We start from the raw sequence: 17,114 nt of genomic DNA, 5'->3' as shown, positions 1-17,114 counted from the left end.
AGAAACAAAAGAGAGGGTTCAACGTGCTGCTTCTTCCTCCCTCACTGATGCTGAGGATTTGAAGAATAACACTTGTAAGTTTCCTCCACAGGAGTTTATGGTTTTTGTGCTCTGACTTATTTTTTTGCCAAGGTTTTGAAAAATAAAACCTTTATAATTATAATGGCTCAAAAGGGGCACATTTTTACTATTTCAATTTTCAAAGCCACACTTTGAAAGTTATTAATTACTCTCTCGAAGTTTTCTCCACTCTACTCAGAGGCTTTATGGATTAGCGGCTTCTACCTACAAGTATTATTATTTTTTCTTTTGACACGGGAAAAGATATGCCTGCGATTTCTATTTGGATGGTTAGAGGTTTTGATTTTCTCCCACATACTACATTCATGTTGTATAAACCGTAATTCCTAATATTTCTATAGTAATGTTCTCAGTAATCATTCTGAGTCTAGTTGAGGGGGGGGGAAAGCCAAAATTGAGAAATAGGTTTAAATTTCAACCTTAAGGTTCTATCTGTTTTCTTAGTTCATAGGTGGACCAGTATCCTAACTATTAAGAAAATTTATCAAACTGTTTTAGAAAATGAAAAAGTCTTAGCATGTCATCAATATTTGAGAAATAATATTGGCCCAACTTAGCGAGATTTGGGTCAAAAGGAAATCCTACACTTTGCTTTCAAATATTTCTAAGGGCTTTTCCTCTTATAATTGACTGTGACCAGAAATGGACTTCAGATGTTTCACGCTCTTTTGGGGTGCATCAGGGACATGAATGATTAACCAGGATATTAGTCACCTTGGACATATGGTGATAACTCTTTGCTGAATGAATGGATAAATCAAACTAAAACTAATGCTGACGTAATTTCTCCTTATATCATGTGAGTAATATATTTGAGACTCACTACTTTTTTTCATTAGTTAGTGGAACGACTCTCTACAAACCAAATGTTCTAAACTAAACAGAATCAGAAAAAATTTTTTTTTAAATAAAAGGTCATCTCACTAAAACAAACAAACAAAAAAACCCAAAAATAACAAATTTATAAAAGGAAAAATATTAATACTCCAATTTAGAGAGAGAATGTTGGAGCACCCACAGCTGAAAGGAGGATTCTTATTTGAAATCCTGGAGGTGACACAAGGAAAATCGCTTGTAAGTCAAAGGAAATCTCTTATAAAGCGAGTCCGATTGGATTTAGGTCCTGGAAGAGCTTAGAGTGTGTTTGTCACTGTGGAGAGAACCCTGGCCTAGGTCAGGAGGGCTGGCTGCTTTGGGCCTGCCTCTGCAATGACCTTGGGCAGTCACAGAAACGTGCCCAGCCTCAGAGAGGGCAAACAATAGAGAACAGTTTAGGTGTTTTAACTTGAATATTTTATAGCACACTGACAGCTCAAACATTCAGACAAAACATTTGTTTATATCATATTAATGGTGTTATCTCTGAGGAGAGAGATTATATATGATATTTATTTTCTTCTTTATAGTTTCATAAATTTTCAAGTTCTTCTATAATGAAAATGCATAACATTTATTATCAGACTAGAAAACTATTTATAAAAACAAATCAATGCATTAAAAATACCCTCTAAATCTGGGGGAAAGTAAGTAATCAGTTTCTGATTATTTGGCTTTGCGTTGACATCATTACAAGAAGGCTGAATTACTCCCCCCACTTTTTAGTTGGCTGGTATCATATCGTAAAACCATAGGTGAGGTGTAATTTCTGTAAGGAACATAGTCTTAACAGCATGAAATGACAGTGCAATAAAAAATGTATGATATGGGTTTACGAGGTCCTTCTGACTGCAGGCTTGGTGTAATTGCCCTGTAGAGTAAGTAGAGGGGCATGATTTGACTTTAACAACTCTGGGTTCTGCTCAGTGGCGATATGGATTGTCCCAGAAAATACGGTCTCACCTAGCACTCCTAACACAAAGAAAGGCCTTCATCAAGTCTCCTACCGCAAGTCAGCTTTCTCAAATCCTTCAGGTTTCTTATTTAGCCTGAGAGGCTTAATTTTTAATAATCAATGAATTCAAATGTTAGAGAATGCCCAAGGTGCTAAGTTTAATAAAGGGGTTTCCCTGGGCCACTCCATCTCAAAATATGCATAAGGTTAGGAAAAACTCGGGAAGTAAACTTACTGGAATCATCTGTCAGTAAGGTATTTGGTCAGATACGTGGTGTCTGTCTGAGAAGGAACAAGGGCTTCTATGAATCTTGTGCCTAGAATGTGCCCATCTGACCTGTGGGCACTGTCCTGACCTTTTCTCCTTGTTGGAAGTAAAGACCAGTCACGTGATTTAATGAAAACTAACTCCCAGCCCCAAATCTACTTAGTTGTTGACATAAAGTAGATTATGTTTTCCGTGTTTAAACACATACATTTTAACTGCATTTTAAAGCCTTTCATGCCTTCATTTCTTTGACTTGCTAAAAAGCTTTAAAAGCATATGTTTGGATAGGTCTCTAGAGATTTTCATCCTTTCTGGTTTTCTTCTTTTCTACTACTTCCCAGCCCTAAATGGTGCATTGCAGATCTCTCTCTCTCATTTTTTTTTTTTTTTTTTTTTTTAAGGAGGGTGCAGCTCACGGTGGCCCATGCGGGGATTGAACCAACAACCTTGGTGTTATCAGCACCACACTCTAACCAACTGAGCTAACCGGCCACTCCCCATATCTCGTTTTGGAATATATTTTAGATTTAAAGTCTAAGGGATTCAAGACTGTCTTGAATCCATGTAATGTGTTTTATTTTATATATTTCAAAATCAAATACATTCAAATACCATGAACCAAGGTAACTGGCTTACGGAATTTTAATGTAGAAATAGCAAGTGAATTTGTGAGATTTCTTGGAGTTTTTTAAGGCTCTTGGAATTAAGAAGATAAGGGATTCAAAATGGTGGTACGCTCCTAGCCCTACATGCCTTGCACTAACCACCACAGTGCAGAACTTGGTAAAGGTGGGTCTGCTTTGGACCCTTCCGTGACTTTACTACTCAGAGTGCCTGGATGCCGCAGTGATTTGTCTGTAACTCCTGCTGTGTTACTGACTCCGAATATAACATCACTGCCATGTTTGGGAGCAGCTCCTGCAACATACTGCTGGCTCTTTACAACTTGACCATTCCTATAAATAAAATAAAATCCTACTATCAACCCTTCCTGTTGGGAGGCTGAAAGTTTTCTCTAGAGGTTCTGCCGGATAACAGGCTCTCGGTATCCGCCAGCAAACTCACTCTGAATAGTGCCGCCTGCCATACAGTATACAGTAGTGGTACATGTTTGTCCAATTAAGTCAACAGGTAGTCTTTCTTGCCCTAAAAGTGTAACAGAGGTGGAAATGCTGATCCCCTTCCCTTGAACTCCATTGTTTATCATATTTCTTTTCTTGTTTTAAACAGGCCAGATACAAATGAAGACGATTAAGAAACTCTTAGGGCAAAAATTGATATTTTTTTTTCAGATTTTTAAAATTAATTAGACTTAATATTGTTCAGCTCTCTTTGGATTCTAGAGCTCTGTATGTACTGGAATGTTCTGCCCCTCTCCCTTCTTTCCTTTGTGCCTTTTAAATTTCATTTTCACCTGGAGGCCTTTTCCGAGCAGTTCAAGCTAGCTAAGGTATCCTTGTTCTGTGCCCCTCAAATACCCACAGGTATCCTAAACTTAGTAGTTTCTTGGATTGCTTACTTCAACATCTACTGCCCCATCTGGCGTGTAAGCTCTATTACAGCAGAGACCTTGTCTGCTCATTCTCCACAGTCCCTTCCAAGACCCAGCTCTGAGCTGGGCACATAGAAACTATTAGGATAGCTTTTTTTTTTTCTTCCCCTGAGTGAATGAATGGTGTAATCTGAATACTCTACATTGTTAAATACACTTAACCAGTGCCAGAAACTAGTTTTTCACTGCCCTTCAAGAATGAAGGCTCTTTTTTGTGTGTGTTCCTAATGGTTAGAAATCATAAGGAGAAGACAACACGAACTCTAAAAGAAACTCTACAAAGCAAAAGCAAGTGGAGAGTACATCTGAACGCAGGACAAGAAGTCATGCTACTAACTGAATGACTTAGAGAGGGAGGTTTGATCCTCTAAGGGAAGACCAACCTCCAATGAATGAGATCATTCCGTCTTTTCCAGTACTGCAACACTAAGCAGATTTCAACGATGAACTTACCTGAGTTCTGGAGTTCCAGGGAGGAAAACAGAACAAATTTCCCAAGTTACTCTCTAACTTGCGACTCATCAAACAGAAGTGCAAGCTACTGCTTGGTTTCTTTTGTTTAAGCTGTTTCTGCTCTCCAAAGATCCCCTACTTCTTAGTCATACAAAATCCACATGTATGATTGAGAAAGTCATTTAGAATGACTAAGCAACGTTCCAACATAGAACATGGCTGGGAATGCTTGTTGCTGTACGGGATACGGGCTGAAGAGGATGAGATGGTACAGAGAATGGACACTCAGCCAAGGCGCAGTTATCTCCTACTGTTTTTTTTTTTTTTTTTTCTTTCTTCCTTTCTTTTTTTTTTTTTTTTTAAATCACAAGGTGCTATTGTTGCCCCAAACAATATCCTCTTAGGCAAGTAAAATAAGTCATATTGAAACTGCAAGGTTTAGAAGGTGAGTGGTTAAGTCAGAATCTTTGTTGTATGGGGCAGATAAAGTAGAAAGGACTGATAGTTATGATTTACAGTAAAGATACTCTGTTAGTGATAATGTCTAGTTGTTAAATGTACATATGTGTTACAGAGATGTGGGAAGTGTTTTCTTTTACAATCAGCACAGTGATAAGCAAAACAGTGCAACTATGGCAGTTGTTGGCTCTCCAGGGTCCAATTAGGAAACGTGACAAATGACTTGCAAGGTCTCTCTCCTCACTGATTTGTGGTGAATATAAGCTGAGAATTCTTAGTGGAGTCATAATGAGTGGTCTGCCTACTCCCATCACACATGTGGGTATATACGAGGTCTGACAATTATGTTCGCGAACTCATCCTAGAGAAAGTGTTACATATCTCATTGCTGAATATCACTATGGCCACCTTCAAAGTACTCCCCTTGGGAAGCTATGCACAGACACCAGCACCTAGTCCATCCTTCAAAGCAGTTTTGGAACTCCTTTTCTGGAATGGCCATCAGAGCTGTCGTCATATTTCCCTTGATGTCCTGAATGTCATCAAAATGTCTTCCTTTCAATATTTCCTTTATCTTCAGGTGAAGAAAGAAGTCATTGGGGGGCAGATCAGTTGAGTAGGGAGGGTGTTCCAATAAGTTATTTGTTTACTGGCTAAAAACTCCCTCACAGACAGTGCCGTGTGAGCTGGTGCATTGTCGTGATGCAAGAGCCATGAATTGTTGGCGAAAAGTTCAGGTCGTCTAACTTTTTCATGCAGCCTTTTCAGCACTTCCAAATAGTAAAGTTGGTTAACTCTTTGTCCAGTTGGTACAAAGTTGTAAGTGAATAATCCCTTTGATATCAAAAAAAGTGTAGCAACATCGTTGCAACAAGTTCACGAACTTAATTGTCACATCTCCTATATGTAATGCAAGGTGAATATGGTGGAAAATGTAGAGAAAAAGAATCAAGAAATATAAATCAGGCATATGAATTTCAAGTGAAAAAGAAAGAGAGCCAAGGGGCTGACTGAAATTCAAGTTTATACTTTCTGGGGGCTATGATATGACACTTGTCAGAGGCTGAGACTGTACTGATGATTAAGTTCTTGGAAGACTATGTATTATTTTTTTTCTTTTTGACTCTAAATAGTGCCACTTCCTGTAAGGACTTGCTCCATACAGTGTACCTGAATCTAGAGCAAAGTTCCCATGAAAAGGACTTCCTTCCTGGCTAAAGTAAAGCTTCTCACTGTGGATGCTACCCTCCTGCTAAATGGCACACTGAGGCAAACACCAAGGCAAGCTCTGTTGGGGGTGCACTCTAAGGACCCCAGTGCCTTGCATCAGCATTTTCTGTCTGTTCAAGAACATGGTCTTCTCACCCTGTAGGGCAGCATGCCAACATTTTCTGCTGCAAATCTCACTGAGGAGCTCTTCTTAGGCAGCTTTATTCCTTTTAATTAAAAAGACAAGACTGTCAATTACTTAAACTTAATCCCTAAATGTAATTGTTACTTTGAAAGATATTTTGTCCCCCGTAAAGCTCATGGAAAAGAACTATTCCCCTCAAATTAAAATTGAGTGGGAGCTTGGGTTTTCAAAAAACATATTCATCTTCAAATCCCTGCTGGTTCTATAAATCTAAATAGCACAGGGAGAACCCCAGGAAAGGCTGGCTGGTATAGCAGATCCAGACAAAGGAAATAGGGAAAGGCATTAGAAATGAGTACCAAGCTCTAAAAAAATTCTCCTACCTTTAAATCGATCCAGTAGGATTTTTAGCCATTTAGCTTGAAGCTAATGTAAATTCTGAGAGAGGTAACACTTCCAAGCTGGTGTTGGACATTTAAACAATAGGGTGAATAAATTTCAGATTTATTCTTGCTAGCAAATTTTAACAGGGAGAGAACAAGAACTGTTCAGGAAGCAGAGCAGAAGGAAGAATGGAGAGGTGAGAAGAATAAGGCACAGAAATGGATGCAACAAAGACAAGTGCCTGCTACAACTGGGTCTAAATTATTGGGTTGGGCCAACTATTACAGTTGGGTCTAAATCACTAGATTGGCTGATTTGATTGACTGAGTCCAGGTGAAGTATTGACACAATTATTCCACTTGGTTTCCTACCAATGAAAAAATCAGGCGGCAGTCAGATTTTACTCCCAGTAAAAGAGTCAGGGGATGGTTATCCAGTAGTAACGTTAACTCTTCATTATCTTCATGTGTATAAATCAGGGCCTGTGATTTTGCTGTAAATTTGTGTTGACATGGCGGCCAAAGTTTTATCAGTAAAAACAAGGTCCTTGTTTCTACCAGCTAGGGGGAAAGAAGCCATGTGTTTAAAAACTGAAACCTTTCCTAGGACATGCTTTACACCTTTGACCACAAAAAGGGCAGGTTCTTTAGCTTGACGAGTTCAGATTAATCTAACAGATGGTAATGGGCATGATCGGCATCCACTGACGTGTGTGAGTGTATGTGTGTGTGCCACACAATAGGAAACTGTGCAAGTGGCAGCTCTTCTTAAGTGTAATATTATGAGGTTGGTGAAAAATAATGAATTATTTTTTATTCGGCCGTGGGATAATTCTTTATTTAAACTTATTAGCAGTGGGGCATTTTAGACAACCCTAGAATACATAATACATGAAAATACAATGAAGCCACGCTGAACCTATATCTAGTTAATATCCACACAATATGATGCAAGTACATCTCTAAATATCAGTACTTTGAAAATTATGACAAATATGTGTCTCTGCATACGCTTATTTTAAATTCAATATACTTTCTCCCTAGGAACTTGAAGTGCTCCTTAATATATTATTTAAAACACCACTTTGAGCTTGTAGGCATGAAAAATATAATTTCTTTCCCATTTCACAGTTGGAAAAACTGAATTAAAGAGAACAATGCTAGTAATTATCCATGATTAATAGAGGTGTGTATGTAAATCAGCCTGAAGAAGTGTGTGAAATTAGATGTGCCAATGCCAGATAGCTCTGCTCATGGTTTTAAAAGAGGAACACTTTCATATAAATCTCTGCGTGAGTTGAGTATATTTGGAAATGGACTTTGTAAAAGTGTATGGATATTAGGTAACTGCGTATTGTGTATTACAAGCATTATAATAAAGTAAATTAGATGAATTTTTAAAAAATTCGTTAAGGAGATATGTATCTAATGAACACAAATGCATACATAATGTTTATTTAAAATGTACTGTGGATTTATACATGTGCTTCTGTGCAGTGAGGAGTAGACTGGAATTTGAGTACACTATAATGATTAAAAAGTATGGGAGAAGGTGTATGTTAGTTTCTTAGGGTTGTGGGAATTAATTGAGTTAGTACACGTAAGAGGCCTTAGAACTCTATTGCTACATGACAAGAAGCCCACTATTGGTGTTAGTTATTATTATTATTACCATTATTATTAGTCATGGTGAAAGTGCTGTTATAATAAGGAATTGAAAAGAGGCATTTTCTCATTGATATCCGGGATAGTGGCCTACAGAAAATAAAGAAAGCTGTAGGGATTATCCAGTCATCTTCACGGCGTGAGATAGTTTTAGGATTTTTCTCCCAGTTTTCTTCATACCCAGTGGAGTCTGATTTTGAGAACCCATTCCTGGGAGTGCCAGGTGAGTTCAGGTATATTGCCTCCTCCTATTGTAGACAGAATCTGGCTGTACTGATGCCAGGCCTTCCACCAGTCTCCCTCAGATGGAAACATGCCAGGTGGACTTCTGGTATCTGCAAGCCTGGTTTGTTTGTGGATTGGATTTTAATTTTTTTAAACTTTAATTTGGGAGGGTTTTGTTTTGTTTTCAGAGAAAGCTTTAGACAGCTGTATTAATCATGCAAACCCAGCCATGTGCAATGTGTTTTATCAATGGAAAAACAGGAACTGAATAGCAAGCAGCTGTGAACAAACCCAGTTCAATGTCTGGACCTGGAAGATAACCTCAACATTCCCCAAACCCACTTGCCACACGGGGTTAGTGAATGGAAAGGCTGTTCACTTGGGATAAATAATCAGATGGGAGGTAAACAAGTGAGACATTCCAGGGTTATTGACATTTTTTTTTTTTTCAAGTTGCAGTGACTGGAGAATGATGGGCTGATTGAGCCCAGAGAGCCCCAAGCTCCAGGGAATTCCTCACTTGAGGGAGATAAAAACAAGGCAATGTTGGTTTGTCCTTGTCCTTTTCTTTCACTTCATTTTAACTTTCTGAGGCTGGTCTGGTCACCTCGTTTTGAACCTGCAGTCCTTCTAAATGTGCGGGCATCTCTAGATGCACTGACATCGTGAAGGGCTATGCACAGTAAGCTCATGGGGAGGAGAAAAGAACAATATTATCATTTCCCAGTATTCCGAGGCCTCAGGGAAATGATTTGAGCCTAACAAAGTGAGAAAATCTCCCTCAGATGTAGACTCTTCCCCCATTTTACAATTCAGTGGCGTTTCTGCAGGGATATATTCAGGGGTACTTATGTAAATATATGCCATTCATGGGCTCATTTCAGAATAAATAAACCTAAATTAAACTTAATGAGAAAAACACCTATCAGAAACAGATCAAAGATGGAACATTACTTTAAAAGAAATTTATATATATACTATATCTTTTAAATTAAGGAGCAGGGAAGCGCACTGCTTTTTCTTGTTTTGTTTTTGGCAGAATAGAAAAGGACATTTGAAAAATTTCTGATTGGCCACAAACAATACAAATTATCCTTTGGTGTAATTCCAGTATTATCATCATCACTGCAGAAAATCAAGCAATATGATGAAGGAAACCCAAGGGAAATACATTTGATTTATTGAGCCTTGTTTTTGTTTAATCACAGCGAGAAGGGGTTTAGGACTGCATTCCTGCTGTGACCCTGCTGTTTATCCCCAGTCAGCTTGATGAGCCATGTAGAGTGGGGGTGGAGGGGAGACCCTTCGATGAGGGATATTAACAATGAAGCAGCTGAAAATATACATCTTTTCTGTTACTAGAGAGTAGGAAGAAAAGTTCTCTTTTTTATGGTAGGAGGACAGAAAAGGACCTTTGGTGGAACTTGCTCCTACATTCAAGACACCTTAAGGAAATTAACTGGTTCAAAATCCTTGACGCCATTTGCATTAACCAACTGCTTAGAGACATCTTAACACTTAGGGCTGAAATGTAGGATTCCACATAGATGACAAAATACAATATTTAATTAATGAAGGTATCTTGTGCACTAGTTATCATCACAGTGAGGCAGGCATGCCTTTCATAGATATTTCGGTACTTAAGTGGCACTATAAAAAAAAGTTAAGGATTCTATATGTTAGTATATTTTTTTCCCCCAGGGGAAACTGCATTTCCCATTTTGATTGGAAAGGAGAGGAGAAAGGGGATTTGATCGCTCCAAAAATAAAGTCTTTGTAAAGAATAGGGGACTAAGGATGGCACTATCTTTCTATACCAACTTCTTATACAAGCTATCCCAAGTCTCTACGAACAGCTTTTCAATTTTGACCAGCAGAAGCCCAAAATATTAGTAGTCAGATAAATTATATTCTCTAAAACTATTGGAACTACGAAAGCTATCTACAGTCTATCTACAATGTAAAATCAAAGTAGGGTCATTCTCCAATCAACAATTCCGTTTGTGGGAAAATATCAAGTTCAACAGAATCCCACATGCTCCATCCCCGGTTCAGATTGTTTTTCAATAGCCAACAGCTGTCCTTTGTGAATAGTGTCTGGCTTCATTTTGTTCATTTTGTTACATATATCATAAAGCATGATCAGATAAAATATTTGAGTTTGTGGCTGCACAACTGCTGTCACGAAGGACAACCTAGAGTCATAGTGACATAGTGCAAAGTTCACCTTGGATGGAGCAAGACCATTTTGAAAATGTTATCCATTGGGACAAATATGTATGTATGTGCTTGTCACATCAAGATACGTACAAGATGGCAACGTGATAAAATGGTGTCAATCTCTGCAGCAACACTAGAAGATAAATGTCTTAAAATAACTGTGGCATGTCAGGAATTCAAAATGGGATATTTTCCATGACACGAAGTTTCATGTTAAGTGTAAAAAACAGGCACATTTTAACAGTGTTATTTTTAGTGGCTGGCATAAGAAACAGATTTCATTAATGTTTTAGGGGAGGATTTTATTCAACAGAGTTCTAAAAATAGTTTGGACCCTTTTTCAAATTTAAGAGTAACTCTTTTATTAAGCTTTCTAATTGATCCTTAAAACCTTGCAATCCTCCTTTCAAATATAATTAATAATAAAATAAGTTTGCATATGAATGAGTACGTAGATATGCAAAAGATTGCATTATTGACAATCTGAATATCTATACCCAATTCTGGCCTAATTTGTAGTTCAGATGAGTGTTAATGAAACATGATCTGTCTTCAAACTAATAAAACAGCAGCTTTCCACCTTTAATGCTGAGCACGTTTTCTTTACAGTATATATACTATAATCTTGTTTAATTGGATTTATTTTTTCCACATTAGCCCCCCCGCATGGCCTACTTTCCATTTTTTCTCAAGTCTTTGAGTGTTATTTGCAAATCACTTTTCTGGAATTTAATTTCAATGGTAGGTTGGTTTCATTTCAGATTTTTTGGTAATGTTTTCATTTTATTTGCCAATTTGCCTTTAAACAGCCTTAAACTAGAAGGTTGGGGCTGCAACTTGCATCTAAATGTGATGTAGGAGGCAAAATTTAATTTGAGTGTGTAGAAAGTTTTACGAAAAGGAATACAGAATGACTGCCTTGTTTTCCCCTTTTGTGTTTTCTAAAATAGTTACGTTTAAAAGGAAAATGCCCCTGAATTGGTAAAGATTTTAAGAAAAAGTAATGTCCTTGTAATTGGGTTTAGCTCAACCTTAGGCAGTAGATAAATTCATTTTTCAAGTAATACAAATGACTTCAGATTCAGATCGCACAAACCTCCAAATGTGAGGGTGGTCAGTTAGAGGATTTGTATTTCTATGAGCTTTAGGATTTAACTGGCTCTGTTACAAATATGTGAGTTCACAATTAACTTTAATGCATACTAATTTAAGAAAAAATTGCTTTCTGAGTTTAGCGTCGTCTTCTCAACTTGAAGTTAAGTTAGGTGATGGATCTGTTACATGCTTGTCAACTGATGTGGGGCAACTGATTGACTTTCTTTTGAAGGTTTAAAATAATTATTTATACTGGATGTTAATTTTGTGAATGTGTTTCCCCCTTTGTGTCTTTTCCACATGATAGATGATGGAGAATGACCCAGCAACAGAGCTACAGTGATAAAAATCATACTGACCTTGAATGGGGAGGGGGCTTGTGGGTAAAACACGCTCTAAAGGGGAAAAATAGCAAGCATCATGGAGAGTTTGTATATAAGAGAGATATGTATCTATATACCTATGTATATCTTACTCATGTTTAGCTCTTCAGACAATTATAAAACAGATGAATTTCCATGCCTATAGGATTATATCTCCCATAAAGCGTTTGTCTGTTTTTCCTACCAACAGTGAGTATCAAGAGCTATCAGTAACACTTAAAATCCAAATCCTTTTAAAAAACCGATTATAGTAACCCTACAAACAGCATCATACCCTTCAGTGGAAAAACCGACTACCAAAATTAGAGGATTTTTTGGAGGACTGGGGTTGAGGGTGTTTAAATTAGTAGTAATGAAATTCAGGTTATGCATCTTGTTCCTGGTTCTGGTCTCTTTAACTCATGACAGATGGACCTATGGTAGCTAAGGATTCCTTTCCTCTCCCTAAGCACTATAGCTCATAACAGCTTTAGCCAAGCATCTGGAAAATTTATTTTGGGAACTACTAATTCAAGTTTTCCCTCAGGTTCTTACTTCCATATTACTGATATCAGTGCAAGAATAATGCCAAGATACTAAGTTTCTGAGCATGATATAATTTTCGTTTTAGTCTTTTCCTTAATCCCACCCTCTCGTGGAAATACAGTCTCACCTGGAATTTGATCAACTAGATCAAATTTGCTTGATGATAGATACATCCTGTTGAGTCATAAGAGGTGCTTTGCTTTGGAACACTTGTGTCTTGGCTTATGTGTCCCTCACAGTCTCATCCCCAAGCTACTGACCATAAACTGTACATAAATTCGGACTTTACGGTATCCTTTGCTTATCTCATCCACACTCCAGGTTTAATTCTAAATGTCCTGCTGAGGATCTTTCAGAAAGGCAGAATGGTACATTAGTGAGAGGATGCATTACTTGCTACCCCCAAACCCTTTAGTGCAATGTATTTAAACACACGTTTCTATATTCCTCCTAGCAGCTTGATTAAAAAAAGACCAACGATAAATGAAACTAAAAAATCAAAACCACAAAGAGAAAAGCATATGTGTATATTCAAATTGGATCTGCTTGCCATTTTGTACCATAAGCTTAGAAAGCATAGATTTTTGCCTGGGATTTGGGCACTCAATACATCTGGACACACAAAACCCAGTCACCTGACCAAGTGGGCTTTTTCTCTAGCTTGGCTGAAAGTTATAGCATAAATGCCAAAGTTTCCTAAGCGCATTAAGATAGAACAGGTCAATAAGAGCGCAGTGAACAACTGTGTCTTAGTTACACAAGTGTCAGGTAGAAAAATGGTTTAAACCTCCACTGGTTATTTGGTATTAAGTTTCCAGCTTTGAAAATAAATAGCTAAACTGCTCTCAGCATTTATGTAGCAGTCGGAGACCACTGTCCCATATTATATTCTATCTACTGTATTTTATTTTTATTATTACCATTATTATTCAGACTCTTTAAATAACTCAGCTTAATATTTTCTCATCACACTGTTCACAGCTGGCTAAACGCACTCTGCCCTCATTTCCACAAGACCATTTGTATTGCTAAACCATCTCATCCACCCTCCTTTCATTGCCTTTTCCACGGCTTCCCAGCTTGTCATTATCATCTTAGCTCCACCCTGTTATCATCATCTGAGCCCTATCACGCCCCATTAGTTATTCTCATCCTCTTAATTCCATCCTACTGATGCATCATTCCTTAGATGCATCCCATCCCAGCTTTTGATCCTTACTCTTCCACCGTCATTCTGCTGTAGTTTACAGTTTTTGCCAGGGCCTGTGGGCTCCTGTAAGAGTGTGAAGTAAAGTAATTGCCACTGAAAATGAAAAAAAAAAATTCTCCAACTTTTGAGATTCAAAAGTAGGGGAGGGCAGGAACCTTGGTGTTATGTGCTTTGTCTTTTGGCTGCTAATACAGGCATACCTCGTTTTATTGCATTTTGTTTTATTGCATGTCACAGATGTTGCATTTTTTATAAATTGAAGGCAAGACCCTCCACCAGCAAAAAGATTATGATTTGCTTTATTGCAATACTTGCTTTATTGCAGTGGTCTGCAATTGAACTCACAGTATCTCTGAGGTATGCCTTTACTTGAGTAGGTCAACCTAACTTGGCAACTGATAGGGAGGTTTCAGGAACAGAACTCTAAGGTTGACCCCAGTACTATGTTCTGTTGCTTTTAGTAAATCCCTTAACTCTGAGCTTCAGTTTCTTATCTGCTAAATGAAAGGATGAGGTATTATTGGCTGATTCTGCTGGGATACCCTGAGAAACACTTAAATGGGCATTAGCATCTCACAAGAAAACCTTCTGAATTAAAAGAACCTAAAAGACAAAAGCTGGAGTTGAGCGGGGTGTGTGTGTGTGTGTGTGTGTGTGTGTGTGTGTATACGTGTATACATACATACATATATATATATATATATATATATATATATATATATATATATATGTAGAGGTAATTCATTAACTCCGAAATGCTTTTCTTTAATTTCCAGTGAGAATTGCAGATATCAGTGATCTTTCTGGAAGTCAGCATATCCTATTCTTGAAACTAAAACTAGTTTCCCATTTATTTTCCTGTGTATCCACAGAGAGCCCTTATGAGTAGTTTACAGACAGTCTTTCAAACTACACATGGGTAGTGTTCAAATAGCTGCTCAAACTGTTTCATTATGTGGCATCCAGAAGTAGCTGGTTAAGAGGCTTTGCAAAGCCTTAACTAGCATCATTGAGTGGTGCACATTTAAACACTGGGCCCCTAGGACAATAGCTTAAAATGGTTTCTAACGAAGCTCGGAGGCCCTTGTTTTTAAGGGCTCTCTCCGGGCTGGGTTGCTTCGGTACTACTTGAAATTTAATCCAGTACAGGTTTACAAGTTAATAATCTTTTAAAATTAAAAAGAAAATGTAAAAACGGCCTACACACTGATGTGGTATGGACCAGTGCAGATTTCTTTGTATTTTTATTCTTTTGTACTCAGGAGTCTCAAACATCAGAGTAAAGAACCTTACCAATCCACATGTTGATCTATCCTGTCCTTTAATGGTCCTATGGGACTCATCCCCTCAAGGGTCAAATGCTGACCACTAGGCTGAAACATTAGCTCGGATTCTCAAGGTGACAAAGTGAAGTCAGTGGTCTAATGAATCTAGTAGACCCAGGCTGGCGGGAGTTAATGGAAATGGAAGTGGGAGGTGACAGAAGCAGTGCTCTTGGGTGGGCAGGAATAGTCAGTGGAAAGGCCTCACTAACTGAAAAAAAGAGAAAGAAATTAAATGTCTCCTCACCTCCAAACAACAAAACATACATCTCCTAACATTTTCCTGCATAAACAAATCTAGATGATGAGTTGGTCTAGAGCTTGGACTCTGGAAACAGATTACCAGAATTTAAATACCAGCAGCCTTACTTAGTTATTCAACCTCTTTGTATAACGGAGAAGTATACATACCTAATAGGGCCGTCCTGATGATTAAATGAGATCATGTATGTTAAGCGTTTAACACATATGCCGAGTCCCTTGTAAGCACTCTTTTGATAAGAAGTGATGCTGTTAAAATCATCACCCTTATTCTTCCTCCCTGTTTGTTGCTTTAAAAGTAACTCAATGTAAGCACTGAAACAAGATCAGTGTCCTTTGTGGGTACATCAGAGTCATCAGTGTGGAAGCATGGAATCTATTACGTTACATATGACGGTGATGAAACTTCTCTTGGCATCATCAGAAGTCCAAGTCTTCATTCACATGATGCATACGGCCCCAATCCCACAAGGAGTAAGGAGCTGAATCCTTGCCCATCCACACTCCACACTGTACCATTGGATTAATGTGTTCAGAAAAATTATACAATGGATCCCTTTGCGCAGGATGAAGGAAACGGTATAAAAGGCATTACTTGGATCTATACATTGAGGTGGTATGGATCCTTGGCAAACAGAATGCTAGAATGTGTGGAGAACAAGAAAGGAGAAAGGACTGGTTTAAATGAGGAAAAAATTACCGTACGGACAGTGTTTTCTTACACTCTCATTCCATTATTTTGACCCCTTCGGAGACCAACATTTGACTGGAGAGTGCAAAAGTACATGTGCTATGTATATGGTGGAGGGCAATCTATACCAGTGACCGCACACTGACACTGTGTAAAAAGCTAGCATACGTCACTGCGGTGAACACTGAAAATGTGCTGATGCACCAGTGAAGATGGATAATCGTGAACTCTTCAGGGGTTCTGGCTCTGGTTTCTACCTGCTGCCGCCTCTGGCTGGCAGCAGCTCACCAGCTGCCTCGTGTGCTCTGGCCTGGCTGGGTCAGCAGAACACCCCGCTGCCCACACAGTGCTCTCTGTCAGCGCAGCCAGCCTCAGCTGCCCTCCCACACATCACTCCCCTCCTGACCCTGGGCTGTGGAAAAGCACCGCCACCAACTGTGTCTTCCTTCTTCCCACTAAACCCCTCTACTTTGAATCTAAGTGATGGGCAATCTGTTCACACATGTACTTTTTCTTTCTTCCTTTTTCCCGTTCCTCTTCTAGCTCTCCCTCAAAGCCACCCTCCCTCTCTTCCTCCCGCCTTTCCTTCCTTCCTTCCTTCCTTCCTTCCTTCCTTCCTTCCTTCCTTCCTTCCCTCCCCCCCTCTCTTTTTCTTTCTGGTGGAAAATAGGCTACTATAGAGCTGCATTTCCAAGGATTCAGCTATGAAGCCTGCAACAATGCACCTCAGAAACCTAAATGGTGGTGGTGGGGTGGGTGTGGTGGAAGTGCCATCCCTGTTACATAAGAAGCACAAGTCCACACTTAGGCCTTGGGTCTAAGACATAGGGCAATAAACTCACTAATTTCTGGTGATTTTAGCAGCTTCTTTTCACCTCAAAGCCTAATGACCTTTCAAATTCTATTCTTCTGTGAGTATCACACCTCCTAACTTTCCCATAAGGTGGGAAATCAATGCAAAACTGAATACTGATGCATAGCTGCCTCTGCGTGCCTATGTGGGCACTTCTGCAGGGGGCAGTGTGGGCCCACTGGGTGGTAGCATATCGGTCATCACAGCACTGTCACTTCTCAGATATGTAACTGAGGGTGACTTCTGTGAAATTATCAAGGGCAATATAATTATGATACACTTG

At 38.7% G+C, this 17,114-nt stretch overlaps 1 protein-coding gene across 2 annotated transcripts in view; it reads right to left on the bottom strand.

Annotated features, from left to right (window-relative positions):
* The window catches only part of LSAMP (limbic system associated membrane protein), a 591,338-nt gene that overhangs the window by 14,732 nt on the left and 559,492 nt on the right, over positions 1–17,114 (bottom strand). Inside the window, exon 7 of one of the 2 annotated variants that reach the window (XM_019734849.3) lies at positions 11,946–11,981. The exons of the other annotated variant lie outside the window; for it this stretch is intronic. Within the exon in view, the coding sequence (XP_019590408.1) occupies positions 11,946–11,981 (36 nt within the window). The remainder of the gene's footprint in view (positions 1–11,945; positions 11,982–17,114) is intronic. 2 annotated transcript variants of the gene reach the window in all.

Source organism: Rhinolophus sinicus, chromosome 17, assembly GCF_057876585.1.
Source record: "Rhinolophus sinicus isolate RSI-liver-muscle chromosome 17, RSI-T2T, whole genome shotgun sequence".
Classification (NCBI taxonomy): domain Eukaryota; kingdom Metazoa; phylum Chordata; class Mammalia; order Chiroptera; family Rhinolophidae; genus Rhinolophus; species Rhinolophus sinicus.
The sequence above is the reverse complement of the archived record's forward strand: the minus strand, read 5'-3'. Positions and strand labels throughout refer to the sequence as shown.